The following is a 15,393-nucleotide window of genomic DNA, read 5'->3' on the forward strand; positions in this document are numbered from 1 at the left end:
TAGAAGCATTACTTAATTTACTATTACATTACATAGCTGTATAAATCACTTGTTTAAAAGACCACCCTGCCTGATTAGTAAAGCATAGAATTTGAACACCAAGAATCTAATCACCACGTCCTGTTTTTGACAGCTTGCAGACACATATGCACATGCACACACCACAAACACACAAACACGTAAGACAGCAATTTATTTGCTCTTTGAATTTCCAAATATCTCTGTGAAGACTGTCTGCCTGGCCAGCATATTATAAGGGCCTGGAGACAGTCATCAAACATTTACACTGATCAGAGTTTGCTTAAAGTCTGCATCTATTAACAAGAAAACATATTTCTTAATGACTTAATGACATGCAGAGACAAATCGGGGTGCATCATTTCCCTCATGGCCTTTTTAACATCTCCTGTCAAAGGCACAGTTTAACATGCAGGACTGATATCTTTCCCTAGATGATACCAACTGTGCTATAAGAAATTTGCAGTACTTGACATCCTGTCTGTGAACGACAGTTGCCCTCTGCAGGATGTTTTTTTAAAAATCCTTCCCTGGCTCAACTAGCCAATCAAGACTAGTAAAAATTAACAGGTTAATTATTGGGGGGGGGGGGGGGAGAGAGGGTAGGGGGTGTATAATCAATATAACTTAATTCCACTCTGGAATGTTATAAGTTTTTAAAGTTCTTTCATTTTAAAGATCCACTGTATGTCTACATTTTCAGAGAATAAACAAACAATAGACAGATTTTTTTTAAAAAAGAGGCTTGGTACCTGCTGAATATGCATCTGAAGTAAAAAAAAAATGTAAGTGACTACTTAAAATTTAAAGTTGTGTTTTCTTCAGGAAAGGAATAATGCATCAGTAATGAAAAGCATGTACCAACTTATAAGGGTTCATTGATTATTAACTGCAGTACCCAAAATTAAAACCTTCCCCTTTGCCATTCCTGACCATCTTGACTGTACTAGAATTAGTCCATCCAAATTCCTGCTGTTCTGGCCCACTTGCACAGCCATGCTTCATACAGAAGCAGTCTCACCACTGCCAAGGTAGTTCAATGTATCTACTGATAGAGAAAATGGTGCGGCACATGTGTAACTCTTCTCACAAAGATGGTGCAATTAGCTTTCCTAGGGTTGCTCACTTTGGTAATGTAATTGTATGTTACTGTGAAACCATATATATGTATATGTCTATAAAGTGTGTATTTCTACTGTGAATTTGTGAGTTTTCTCTAGTAAAGTGTTTCAGATTTATGTGAGAGGTCAAGATGCTTATAATTCCTGACACATGCAGCACTCTGATGCCTGTTGTGCTTTATTAATTGCTCGAGTATTTTTTGCCACTTAACATCAAAACATTTTATTTTAGTTTCTTACATTAAGACAGCAGGGGTCTGTTGAAGAACCACAACTCTGTAATGCAGCTACAATTCCCACTTCTCCCAGTGCCTTCGTCCTTGTCCTAGTAAAATTGTCATCATCTTAAACAATCTGGAGAGACAATTGTTTGTTTCTGGGGAACACACAAACAAAAACCTAGTTGGATTCAATTTTTAGATTTATGTTAATTTTCTTTAAACAGTTCTGAATAAAAATTACTGGGTTTGAATAGACTAAGTTATTACACATTCCTGCAATCCATAGTGATCCTCACCCATCAGATTAGCCAAGAGCAGGAAGAGTGCAAAAGAATATGCTAAGAGATGTTATTGAAAGATAGTTTGCATCTCACCTTTTGCCACTAAATTTTCTTAATCTCCTGTCCCTTTGAATTGCAGCCCATTGTGAAGAATGGTGCACACAATCATTTCTCCTTCCTCAGTATTTTAGGGTGATGTCTGTACCATGGTGAGCAGGGAGGGAGATAAGCGTTGCTCTTCCTGGATGAAGTAGAAGAGGAAGGAGGCTCTTTGCATCCATATCATTTCTTCTGCAGAACCAGTTGCCACCTGCTCCCAATTAATGTTTCACTGCTCTGAATCTAATAAGCCTGTCTGCATAAAAGCCAAGCAGATATCTGCAGACATACAGATATTTCTAGCAAAATGTGGCAGGAATGAAATTTCTTCTTGTGCATTACTAACATTCTTTTGATGGCCACATAAAAAAAGCTACAGGCTAACTCTAGTCTGTGCTGTATATCATTATAGAAATTGGGATTATTTTGTTACAGCATGATGAAAAATTTTGATGCTAACAATTACAATATTCTGGTCCTTATGTAGTGTTTACTCTAAAAGTTTTTTTTCTCTTTTTCCAAGGCTACTGCTTGTAGTTCACAAATGGAAAATTTACCTCTCTTTCCGCCTTTAACTTGTAGTCACATCTCTTGCACAATGACAGACAGGAAAGAGAGGGTTCTGTAAACCCACATGGTTCGTAATGAGATATCTAGATCTTGGTGACCTATTCACGACTTGCTGAATCATGCATTCTTCTCTGGTAGGGAACTGCTCACTGATCCATAATCTGTCATCCAAAAACTTCAGAGATGATGATTTAGACAAGAAGGCAACCTTTCATTTGGGGTCGTTCCTGTCACATTGGCTCTTTCATCTTGTAAAGGGATCAAAGTTTTACTTGTGGAGTTCCCAGGGGATTAAGAGAAAAGCAGATGTGCCCATGCTGGAATTTTGTTCTTCCATCACCAGAGAAACCTGAGAGCATTTCTCTGACACATTCATGATACCAGCCCACCCTGGCTTGCTGGGTGTCACACCAGACTTAACTGCTGTTGTGGAACAGAAATGCCTGGTTAACTCACAGGTAGATTCAGATTCATATGCAATATCAGATGCTCTGTTACTCAGATGCTTCTTCATAGCTTTGCAAGCTGCAGCTGTTGGAGAACTCATAATCTTAGCATTGTCTTTTTCAGGCCTGTCAGTGAAGAGAAGGAAGATATGTGCGAGGGAGTTCACACGAGGGCATTAAGATATGAGCATATTTATCATTGTTTTTCCCCGAAAATAAAAGACATGTGCTGAAGACATTGTACAGATACATAAATATCCTATTTAAGGGAGGATAAGAAATGAAGCAGAAGAGACATGTTTTCCAGGATCCCACTAATGGCTGTTACCACAAGCACAGTTCTCCTCTTGGAAGACAATCTCCCTGGAACTGATGGAAATTAGGTAGCCATATTGTGGTGCTTAGAGGTGCTTTCAGTAAAATATGTTGGGAGTCCAAGGAGGGGCCATCTAGAGAAATTGCTAGGCCTGTAGTTTTCTTCTTGAACAAAACTCCAAGCAATTAGCTGCAGATATTTTGGTTGTTATGATTTTCATATTTTCATACATACAGATGCTTTCCTCATACTAGCTATAGAATTTAAGCAAATATCTGTGGAGTTTTTTACACATAACCCGAAGAACAAATGCTAACAGACCCTCCTTTCTTCTAGGAATTAGTAGTAATAATAACTCGTGCATTGTGTAAGCCTTCTGGAGTAGATAGCATAGCTCTTTCTGCCCCCTATCATTCACTTCCTGGAATGTGGGAAGGAAACACTGCAGGATGGGAAGCTCACACACAGGAGATGGTCCATTTGAAAAATGAAATTTCATTATGTCATTTCATCATGCCTCAGCAGGGCAGATGTGGCAGTCCATAGAGATGCCAGCAGAGTCATGAGAGGCCAGGAGAAGAGCTGTAGGGACAAATGATGGAGAAAACAAGCCATCATGCAGGACTAGAGTCCAGCAACTGTGCCTGACCTTTCAAGTGTGCTGATCCTCGTGCTTTTTGTTCTGCAGTTGTGTTCCTTGTTTCTCCAGCTGAAGAATGAGTACTGTGTACTGTATCTTCTGTAACTTCCAACAAGTTCTTCACCTTCTTATTTAACTTATGTCTTCTTTCCAAGCGAGAATATCCAGGTTTCGGTTGGATCTATTTTAAGGTGAATTAATTAAACAGCATAATAATAAATTCCTGTTTTTAACTATTTCGTTTTCTTTGTTCTAACAACATTATAAAGTGTATTTAACAATGCCAGTAATAAGCTTTTCTACCTCCCCCACCATCCTTAATATTTAATTGCAGGGAAATTTACCTCCTGATTATCGAATAAGTCTGATTGATATTGGTTTGGTGATAGAGTACCTGATGGGAGGAGCATATCGCTGCAATTACACCCGAAAGCGGTTCAGAACACTGTACCACAATTTATTTGGACCCAAAAGGGTAAGGAGCAAGTTATTTGCTATCTGTTTGACTGCACATGGTAGCACAGATGACCATAGCTTCTTAGACAGTTCCAAGTTGGGGGATCCAGACACACAAACTATTCATTTCCATTATGTACATAGCACCTAGTTCACCACAATCCAGTGCAAACAGCCACTGATACAAGCTACATCTTTTACTAATTTAATGGGAAAAAAAAATACTGGGTTCTGCTGCCCTGGTGAGACTAGGGCATAAGCCAGACTCCTGTGGCTCTAAAAACTGTATTTGAGTCTCCACAGCTTTTGAAAGACCAGTCTACAAGTCTGTACAAATAACATCATAGGTACTTGAGTTATACCTGAAAAAACATGTCTTTGATAGACACATATTCTGTCCTACTGTTCATCTTCTTCATTGGAGCCTCAAGATAAAAGTGCAAAGAAACCCATAATTCAGTATCGGTTTATTGGCTAGATGTGGCTCCAGCAGAGTCAGTAGGCTCATGACAGAAACATGGTTTTCATGTTTGATAGATTACAATACTGTTGCCTTGGTTTGAGCTGGGACAGAATGTGTTTTACCCCAAAGGAGTAAAATAAAACACTCACACAGAATTGGAGGTTAAATAGAAATACTATTTATAAAAGTAAACAAAATACAAAAGACACAAAAGTAAAAGGATATATACATTCAGAAATGGCCCTGGTCTAGCCACCCCCCAGCCAAGACCCAAAGCAGGCCTCTATGAGCTAAGACTCAATGACACAGGACAAATATCCTCCAGCCAGCCAAACCTCCCCAACGCTGCAAGCAAAAGCAAAGACCACACGTCCAGGGAGAGACAGAGGGCTGGCTGGAAAGTCTGCTCCTTATACATGGAGATACAGAAAAAGGGAATAGAATAACAAATTACAATATCCTGTGCCTCCCTCTGGGACTTTGTAGTCCCCTTAAGGACTTCTATCTCTATCGTTTTACCATTAATTATTATCCTACAACGACTGTGAATCCAAAGGAAGTCTACTACCTTTCTAAAACGCAGAAGATGGCAAATTGTCATCCATAATGGTACCAACCCAATCCAACATGAAGAAAAATCTCAACTGTTTCCAGTAAGATTTGTAGATCTTTCTTTGCCTTTTCTACCCCATATACTCATTTCATGTCTCAGTTCAGATTTTAGCAATACACACCACTGAATCTTGTTCTAAGGAGCTATAAAGAACAATAGCTCTATGAAATGGTTACAGCCAAACACAGGAATTTTTGTTTGTTTGTTTCCCTACCCTTTGACTCTTCACTTTGGAGAGGAAAGGTAGCTGCTGGGAGAAAATTCCTTCCCTTAGAGACTCCATGAAGAAAAATGTTTGAGTAGCTTTTTCTCAGATATGAGACCAATACATGGAACGGCTCTGCAGCAGTCTATAAAAGTGTGACAGGGGAATGGCCAAAATACTGATGTTCTCCAGAGAAATGCGTTCATGCCTTAGCAATAATTCCTATCCCATTTTCCAATAGAACAGCCCCAAAACAGAAGTAATTCATACCTGCTTCCATGTGCATGTCTTCCATTGTGTGTTTTGGTGAAATAGAGTCAAACTCAAGGTTTAATGAAAAGGAAAAAAAAAAAGTAATTATTTTATGTATGTATGTATATTATATTACATTTTATTGCATTACATATATATTATCTATGTTTGCATATTGTCTATTATATAGTCTACACTATATGTTCTGTATCACATGTTACACACGTAGCATGTATACACACATTGTTGTGATTTTTCTTCACCTTTCTAGAAGAAGTAACATTTTTCTAATGCTTTTTTTTTTGTACAGCCAAAAGCCCTGAAACTGTTGGGAATGGAGGTAGGTGACCTGTGATAGATCCTAATGTCTTTACCTTCTTTGACAAGTGTACACTGTATCAAGATAATCTTTAAATTCACTGTAATGAAGGCACCAGTCATTGTTTTCAAGTTTTGTATGAGAAATGCGCCACACAAATTGTACTTTTCATCCAGATAACTTGTTTACTTTCTTAATAAAACACTAGCAGAGAGGCAAGAGAAAAGAAGGCTCTTCCCCTTTATGCACAATTTTTCTTCTCGTTAAGATTAAACAAACAAACAAAACCTTTTCTGACCAGGATTTCAGTCAGATAGCTATGTAACTCTAAAACATGGTCAGAGAAATGAAGCAGTTGCAGAAAATGGTAAATATTTACATGGGCCAAATTTCTATCAGTTGTGTTGACTTTTGGCTACCCTGATGCTTCAAGGAGACAGTTATGATTTCTTTTTTGTTTATTTTATACAACTACATTCATTTTGCTACCCACAGACACAGCACAGAATAGGTCAGCTTTAATAATCTGTTAGGCTAACTGATAAATCCAGTAGGTTAAAATGGAAAAGAAAATAAAGGCAACAGAAAAAACAAGCAGCTGGAGAAAAAAAGAGATAGAATCACAGAATCGTAGAATCATAGAATGGTCTGGGTGGGAAGGCACCTCCAAAAGTCTAGTCCATCCCCCTCTGCAGTAAACAGGGGCATCTTTAAGGGTTGCCCAAATCCCTGTTGAGCCTCACTTTGAGTATCTCCAGGGATGGGGCCACAACACCTCCCTGGGCAACCTGTTCCAGTGTTCCATCACCCTCATGGGAAAGAATTTTTTCCTAGCATCCAGTCTAAATCTCCTCTTCTCTAGTTTGAAGCCATTGCCCCTCATCCTATTCCCACAGGCTTTTATAAACAGTCCCTCTCCATCCTTCTTGTAGGCCCTCTTCAGATACTGGAAAGCTGCTCTTAGGTCTTCCCTGAGCCTTCTTTTCTCCAGACTGAACAACCCCAGCTCCCTCAGCCTGTCCTCGTAGCAGAGGTGCTCCAACCTCCTGATCATTTTCATGGCCCTCCTCTGGACTTGCTCTATCAGGTCCACCTCCTTCCTATATTGAAGGCTCCATAGCTGGACACAGTACTCCAAGTGAGGTCTCACCAGAGCAGACTAAAGTAGCAGAATCACCTCTCTGGATCTGCTGGCAGCACATCTTTTGCTGCAGCCCGGGATGCTATTTGCCTTCTGGGCTGCAAGCACACACTGCCTGCTCATGTCCAGCTTCTCATTCATCACCACTCCCAAGTCCTTTTCTGCAGGACTGCTTTCTATCACCTCATACCCCAGCCTGTACTGATAGTGAGGATTATTCTGTTCTAGGTGCAGGACCTTGCACTTGCTCTTGTTGAACTTCATGAGGTTCACCTGGGCCCACCTCTCCAGCTGGTCTAGGTCCCTCTGGATGACATCCTGTCCCGCTGGTGTATCGACAGCACCACTCAGCTTTGTGTCATCTGCAAATCTGCTGATGGTGCACTCAATCCCACTGTCTATGTCATTGATAAAAATATTAAACAGCAGAGGTCCCAGTACGGACGCCTGAGAGATACCACTTGTCACTGCTCTCCATCTGGACTTCAAGCCATTGAGCACCACCAATGTGCTGGATGTGACCAGCCAGCCAATTCCTTATCCACTGAACAGTCCACCCATCAAATCTCCAACTTGGCCAGCAGGGTGTTGTGGGGGACCATGTCAAAGACCTTGCAGAAGTCCAGATACATCACACCCATAGGTCATCCCTTATCCACTAACATAGTCGGTTTGTCATAGAAAGCCACAAGCTTAGTCAGGCAGTATTTGCCCCTAGTAAAGCCACGCTGTTTGTCTTGAATAACATGGGATAAATGTGGGATAGAAAAGCAGAGTGGAGATTCCTACTCTTGTCGGAAGATAAAGCAAGAAAACCCCAAAACAAGCAGACCCTGGATAGGTACTTTCTGGAGGTGTAATGAGGTAGATGTATAGCAAGAGGTCTTATATTTGCAGTGAACTTGTAATTTTATTTTAATGGTGGCTTTTGCAAAATGGTTTTACTATTTTGTGATTGTGCTTTATGTTCTTAAGTAGAAAGAACAGTTCAGAGTAATAGTCCAAATCTTATTCCCTGTATTTAAGTATGGGGTTACTGACTTCTTCATTACAATGCCAGGAAAAATGTGGTTTTTCATCATTTTTCTCTGTCAAATATTTAGTGAAAAAAACTGTTGAAGAGTTTGGCCTGCAGGGAAATGTGTTTGACAACTCAGGTACTGACTCAAATGCATTGTGTTAATTGATTCAGGTCCTTCACTGGTGAAATATATTCCTCTCTAATTCTCCACAGGATGATGTCCCTTTGCGGCGAGGGAGGAAAACAACCAAAAAAAGAGAAGAAGAAGTTGATATTGATTTGGATGACCCTGAGATCAATCATTTTCCCTTTCCTTTCCACGAGCTGATGGTGTGGGCCGTGCTGATGAAACGTCAGAAGATGGCTCTCTTCTTTTGGCAGCATGGGGAAGAAGCTATGGCTAAAGCACTAGTGGCTTGCAAACTGTGCAAAGCCATGGCACACGAAGCATCAGAAAACGACATGGTGGATGACATATCCCAAGAACTGAACCATAATTCCAGGTGAATGTTCTTTTATGTGTAATTTCCTGGGATTTTAAAAAAAAACAAACACAAACTGAGAGAGGCTACTGAAGCTGCCTGCAATTTGTTTATCTGTACTTTGCTTTTATTTCTAACTTGTAGAGAAAATGCAGTCCCTTTAGAAAAAGTCTGAGTGGCTTTTAAACAATGTGTCTGCATGTTAGGCAGAGTTGCTAGCACTATAACTTCTGAAATGAGAAGGTGTCAAGAAGAAAATAAAATATCTGTATTGTCTATGTGTTCTCTTTGAGGCCTCAAGAGTCAGGTCACAGCCTTTGTCTGTGCTTTTGCAAGCCATTTGTTCATGCCACACAGAACAACTGTTGAAATCCTTAAGAACATAATATTTGGGCAGACGTATTAAGCTCACGCTTAGGTGAGCAAATCTAAGAGGCCAGATTACATAATAATCTTTCCTGATGTTTAAGTCCAAGGCACAAAATTTTTAGAAGGGTATAGGACACTCCATTTTCAGGAGACTTGCTCACAAAGTTATGGGCAAATAGCACAGAAGCAATTCTCTAAGAAGCAGATAACCAGAGGAATTCAGCTAGAAAATGTCAGGGAGGTGGGCAGGCAGGTGGGAGCAGACAGCTGGTAGGTGTGGGTGCTCATCACTGCTAAGTCAGGGCACTTATTTATATGCCTACCATTAGCCACTCACATTTGAAAATGTGGGTTTCCATTTGTACAGTCAGCATCACGATTTGCATGATCGAAGGCAATGCCCTCCTTGCAGAGGCTGTTAGTGGCAGAGGGGTGTTTTCTGCAGTAGGCTGCTTGGGCTAGTGGGAATGAAAAAATGTCCCTCTGTTGCAGGGACTTTGGCCAGTTGGCGGTGGAGCTGTTGGACCAATCATACAAGCAGGATGAGCAACTGGCAATGAAACTGCTGACCTACGAGCTAAAGAACTGGAGCAACGCCACATGCCTGCAGCTCGCAGTGGCAGCCAAGCACAGGGACTTCATTGCTCACACTTGCAGCCAAATGCTACTTACAGACATGTGGATGGGTCGTCTCCGGATGCGCAAAAATTCTGGCCTGAAGGTCAGCACCGTTTCGAAATAAAATTGTCAGGGGAGTTCTAATAGATGATGACAGGGCTCACAAGAAATCAATAATAATTGCTCAATTAATCATATTTCAGGCGCTTATTTGTAGTGACATTAAGCAGAGTATATTCTTCCTCTCTTCAGTTTTTCAGCAGGGAGCTTATCACAAGCCCAAGTTCATAGCACATTATTTAGTTTTTTCATCATCTTTCTTTAAGCCCCTTCCAGCATCAGTGAGAGTTATCAGAAAAAGAATTGACCCAGAAGGCTCATATGTCACCCTGCCTGGATACTTGAGGAATTAGCCAAGGTTTTTAAAGATAAATAAAGAAGAAGGATGTGTAAATGAGTTAACTGCTAGTGAAAGGTGCTGATCTGACAACCTTCCCCAGAACAGGCCAAAGCAAGCAGTACAAATTTTCTTGCAATCCCCTGCCAATCTTCCTGATGACTGACCTAAAGGAACTACCCTAGAGGATCTAGAGGATAATTCAATTTTCAAAGCTGTTTAAGCTTTATTTCCACAGTTATCAAAACTGTTAACAGAGCAAGGTGAACTCTGGGATGCGAATTTATATCCAGGAGCTGCCATCTTTCACCTTCAGCAATATACTCACTGGTCAGTTCATATTCAGGAATTGCCTCTTCCTCCCAGATGACTGAGATATGTTTTCAGTGACAAGGCTCTCTCTCCTGCATTAACAATGTGTGCAAAAAGCTTTAATTGCTCACCTGCTTTGTTATGTGAAAAGATGTTCAGTAACAGTGAGAATGCTTATGAATACCACATAGTTATCATACTGTGTCTCAGCCAGTGACAGTGATAAATGAGAATAAGTGGCTGATAGCATTCTCATCCTCCTCCTGCAGGAGCTGTGCATAAATATTGTTCTACCTACAGATAGAAAGCATTCTCACATTTGGAGACATCTTTACTACCTATTTTTCTGACTCGACTCACAGGCCCATGTTCACTTCTTGGCTTGTTCAATGCTGCCTCGTTCACTGCTTGGCTTTGCAGACATTCAGCCTGGGTAGATGGGGATCAGTGCAGCATTTCTCACTGCTTGCTTTCTTCTTTGCAGTATGTATCTCTTAAGACATAAAATAGACCTTTCTTTCACAATGAGTAACTGAAGGTAACACACTATTTCCTTTCAGCTTCTTGTAACACCAAGGCTTCACAAGAATCCTTTACTCAGTTTCTAGCCTGTATTTTATTTCACTGGTTATCATTAGCGAGCTTCTTTAAAGCTAAAGCAGGCTACATGAGCAAGAGGCAGCATGGCAAACAAATTTGTTGGCATGAGTCATGGGTTGTTTCCCATGAACAATTTTCTCCTGTCAAAACTGGCAAATGTCAAGAAGCTGAATGTCATGCTTTGGAATCTCTCTGGGGATGTATAGCACCAATGGGAAGAGGAGACTCAATTGCTAATCCTGCCTGTTCTTAAAAAGAGCTTTTCAGGGAAACCAGGTCTGCCCATAAACCCCTCTCCCTGGGCACTTCCTTCTGCAACAAGCTAAGTTCAGGAACAGTGCAGGCAGCCTGGTGCTCAGCTTTTCTGAGACTGGACACAGTGCCTTACATACACTAACTGCCCCTAATTGTGATACTTTGGATCGTCACAACATCACATCTGTCAATATGATGAGCACAAGGAGTCACACTCCAACACACCTGCCAACAAGCTAACTATCTGGTTTCACTGTCATTTACAATGAGATTTCTAATGAAATCGTTTTCCATGAAAATGCAGTAAAGCAAGGAAAAGCTATTGTGCTTGAGAACACGAACAGGCCACTTCCTTTTGTATTATTATAATATCTCTTCCGTAATTACTACTAGTTTAACTAGAAAGATCATTCATTGAATATATCCACACAAGGTAACAAGCCAAACGAGGCTTTTCCACTGCCACACCATTAGAGAAGGAAGGCAGAAAAGAAAGAGCTGGCAGGTTAAAAGAAAGAGCTGGCAGGTTAAAAGAAAGAGCTTCAGATTGCTGAAGCAAGACATAAGGGGACCACATAGCTAAGCACATCAGCATTTGCTGTCGTTAGCTTTGCCTTTATTTCCTCTCATCCATACACACTTATGCCCTTATCTGCCTGTGTGCATTAAGTATGGACACAGGGAACTTGAGACCTAGAAATTAATACTGCCTATGTGTCATCTACAACAATATTATCTATCATGTGAAGTGCATACCTTTGCAGGTTTAAGGTCTGAACATCCCTGTAGTCCCACCTATCAGTGATCTTGTATAATATTTTGTAAATATATTATGATATGCAACAATATGCATCTGATGAGAAAGCAGATAAAATATTCAAGAGGCAATTAGCCTTAAAACTCATAGCAATGATAATAGAAGTGATATGCTCTGTTTCGCAACATAGCTCAGAAAAAGTGACAAATACTCTGTTATCATAGAAAACCCCATGCATGTCAATCTTTCTTTTTCTAAATGTCCTGAGGGAGTTGTTCCTTTTGGTACTAAGTAACCATCATGATTGCTTACTGTGATGATTATTGTTATCATTATTATTGCTTTAGGTAATTCTAGGAATTCTACTTCCTCCTTCAATTCTCAGCTTGGAGTTCAAGAACAAAGATGATATGCCTTACATGTCCCAGGCTAATGAGATCCATCTTCAAGAGAAGGAGCCAGAGGAACCAGAGAAGCCAGTGAAAGAAAAAGAGGAGGAGGACATGGAACTCACCGTAAGTGCCAACAATAAATCACCAGCCTCGGTGCTGTCAGTTTGTTATTCCCACTCTGTGGGTGTTGCAGGCTGTCTGATGGCTAAATTTAACAGATGATAGGATTCCACTCTTAACACTCCCCTCTCCTCAGTGGGGCTGTAACCAGACAAGCTGGTTGGCATCATTGTGTCTTGATGTTGTAGCAGTCCATAGTGATGCTGAAGCGTCACGTTGTGATGTAATATCCTCATATTTTGGTTCAGTTTGATGCCACGGTGCCTGAAATAAATTAATGAGATTTGAGAATTAAAAACAGTCATAACTGATGAGTGGGTATCTCTTGTAGAAAAGAAGCTCGCTGAGTCTTCCTTTGGGTGGAAATGCCCAGAGATTTATAGAAAGTAGACAGTTTGGGGATTATTTTTTTTTTATGTTAAATTCATCAGAGGGCTATAAATTGTGTTAAAAGGGCAAGAAAAATGGAAACATCTTTTCAAAATTCTTTATGAATTCTCACAAAGATACACTTGCAGTTTTCAATCCACTGAAGTTGTTAGCATGCAGCTAGTCAGCTCAGCCCTTACTAAGAGCTTCTTCAGCTCAGCAGAATTGTGTAAGGAAGGACTTGTCTGTGTTAATAACGTAGCTTAAAGGAATAATTTGCACCACAAAGAGAATCAAATAGATAAAGCTCTGCAAACTATATAAGTCACCTACTTCCAGTCTTTTGTTCTCAGTCTTGTTTGACACTTTTTAATTTGGGCAATTTCCATGTGAGCTATCAGACCTGCCTTAGCTTAGTTTGGTTTGCTTTAGTTTGGGTTTGATTGAGGTGTCTTTGAAAGGCTTAAAACTCAACACTACTTGGTCAAGGTCAGGGTAGAGACATAGAGATAAAAGTGAATTTTCTGATTAATTTGAAAAACAAACAAGCAAAACCAACAACAAAACAAAAACAAAAAACCCCAGACTGTTTCCCACAGGCAAACAGCAGGAGCTGCCCGCAGGAGCCCGTCTGCAGGCAGGCAGAAGGATCTGCCTACAGGACCCAATATGCAGACAAGCCGAAGGAGCAGCCCACAAGACCTACCTGCAGGACACGTTTGCAGGCAAGAACCTGGCCGTTGGGAAGGATCAGAAGCCAGAACAGCAGAAATTTACTATCCCTGGCTTCTGATCCACTTATGAAGTGCCTATTCAAATCAAATAAGCACTTTGCAAGCTGCTTTTTTCTTGGCAATAGGGAAAAATTTGGGGAGGAAGTTAATTTCCATCTCTCTGCAGTTATCCCAGCTCCTGGTTTCTTGTCTACAATACTGCGTGTTTTCTTTTTACCTTCCAATTCCTGCTACATATGTGAACTGGATCTGCTTTTTCAGATTAGTCTTAGATGTTCTCTCCCTTCCCCCTTCCATTTACTGACAGCCCTATTGCTCTTTCCTGTCTTAACTCTGCCCTTAACTCCTTCAAAGTGGATGCATCATTCTAGGGAAGTTTCAGACACTTAGAGCCTCTTCTATAAAATAACTTCTTTTGTGGAGTCCAGACAGCTTAGAAACAATATCTTGGGTGCACTACTACTGACCTACTGTTTCTCTGTATAATCTATTCTATGCTTCAGGACTTCTAACACAGCTCTTTCACACAGGTGCCCTTCAGTGGTAAGGGGAGACAACTTGCTATCAAAGAGACCTTTGCATGTATTTCTGTGGTTATTTGTCATAGCCAGTTATATTTAGTCACCTTCAGGTACCATATCAGGGAGAATGTTGCTACTTGATGTGTTTTAGATATAAAATAATATTTTAGATTGAAGTTTTGCATTGTTCCAGCCTCGGTTAAATGGTTTGACATAGTTTGGTTGGATCTCTTCTCCAATGGTTGAAGAAATCCCATGGGCCAAAACTTTGGAAGGCAGGGGACCCAGGAGAGGAGAGCTGGGTAATGTTCAAACATCACTTCCTCCAAGTTCAACATAGGTACATTCCTTTGAACAAAAAATTGAGCAGAGGAGGAAGAAGACCTGCATGAATGAGCAAGTAGCTGCTAAAAAAAAGCCATATGGAACAAGAAAGTTTATAGTATGTGGACACTTGGGAGAATTATAAGAACATTCAGGGAATGCAGAGATGCAGCAAAGAAGGCCAAAGTCCTCTTAGAATTAAGTCTGGCAAAGGAAGTAAAAGAGAACAAGAGAGGCCCCTTCAGATATATCAGTGGTAAAAGGAAGAACAAGGGAAATGTGGGCCCACTGCTGAATGAGGAGGGAGTCCTAGTAACCAAGGATGCAGAGAAAGCAGAGTCACTGAATGCCTTCTTTGCTTCAGTCTTTACTACTAGGATCAGGCCTCAGGAATACCAAACCTTGGAAGTAAGACTGAAAGCCTGGTGGAAGGAAGAGTCTCCACTGGTCAGCAAGGATTGGGTTAGAGATCATTTGGGCCAACTGAACACCACCAAATCCTGGGACCCTGATGGGGTGCACCCCTGAGTGCTGAGAGAGCTGGCTGATGTCATTGCTCTACCATTCTCCACCATTTTCAAAAGATCATGGAAAGTGGGAGAGGTGCCTGAGGACTTGAAAAAAGCCAAGGTCACACCAGTCCTCAAAAAGGTAGATCAAGGAAACTACAGGCCCATCAGCCTCACCTTCATCCCTGGAAAGGTAATGGAGTAGCTCATTCTGGAGGTCATCTCTAAGCACACAGATGTGAAAAGACGGTTATCAGGGGTAGCCAGCAAGGATTTAACCAAAAGAAAATCATGCTTGACTAACCTGATAGCCTGATGGTGTGACTGAATGGGTAGAACAGTAGGTGCTGTCTACCTTGACTTTATTAAGGCTTTTGACACTATCTGCCGTAAGAACCTCCCTGGCAAGCTCAGGAAGTCTGAGTGAGAAAAGTGGACAGTGAGGTGAATTG

The 15,393-nt window shown here is 40.8% G+C and overlaps 1 protein-coding gene across 1 annotated transcript in view; it reads left to right on the forward strand.

Moving 5' to 3' along the window:
* Positions 1–15,393, forward strand: part of TRPM3 (transient receptor potential cation channel subfamily M member 3) — a 302,338-nt gene that overhangs the window by 247,991 nt on the left and 38,954 nt on the right. The window contains exons 13-19 of the mRNA XM_054397381.1: positions 3,868–3,903; positions 4,047–4,187; positions 6,012–6,041; positions 8,396–8,685; positions 9,526–9,754; positions 12,320–12,487; positions 13,453–13,578. Of these exons, the coding sequence (XP_054253356.1) occupies positions 3,868–3,903; positions 4,047–4,187; positions 6,012–6,041; positions 8,396–8,685; positions 9,526–9,754; positions 12,320–12,487; positions 13,453–13,578 (1,020 nt within the window). The remainder of the gene's footprint in view (positions 1–3,867; positions 3,904–4,046; positions 4,188–6,011; positions 6,042–8,395; positions 8,686–9,525; positions 9,755–12,319; positions 12,488–13,452; positions 13,579–15,393) is intronic.

Source organism: Indicator indicator, chromosome Z (assembly GCF_027791375.1).
Source record: "Indicator indicator isolate 239-I01 chromosome Z, UM_Iind_1.1, whole genome shotgun sequence".
Taxonomy (NCBI): domain Eukaryota; kingdom Metazoa; phylum Chordata; class Aves; order Piciformes; family Indicatoridae; genus Indicator; species Indicator indicator.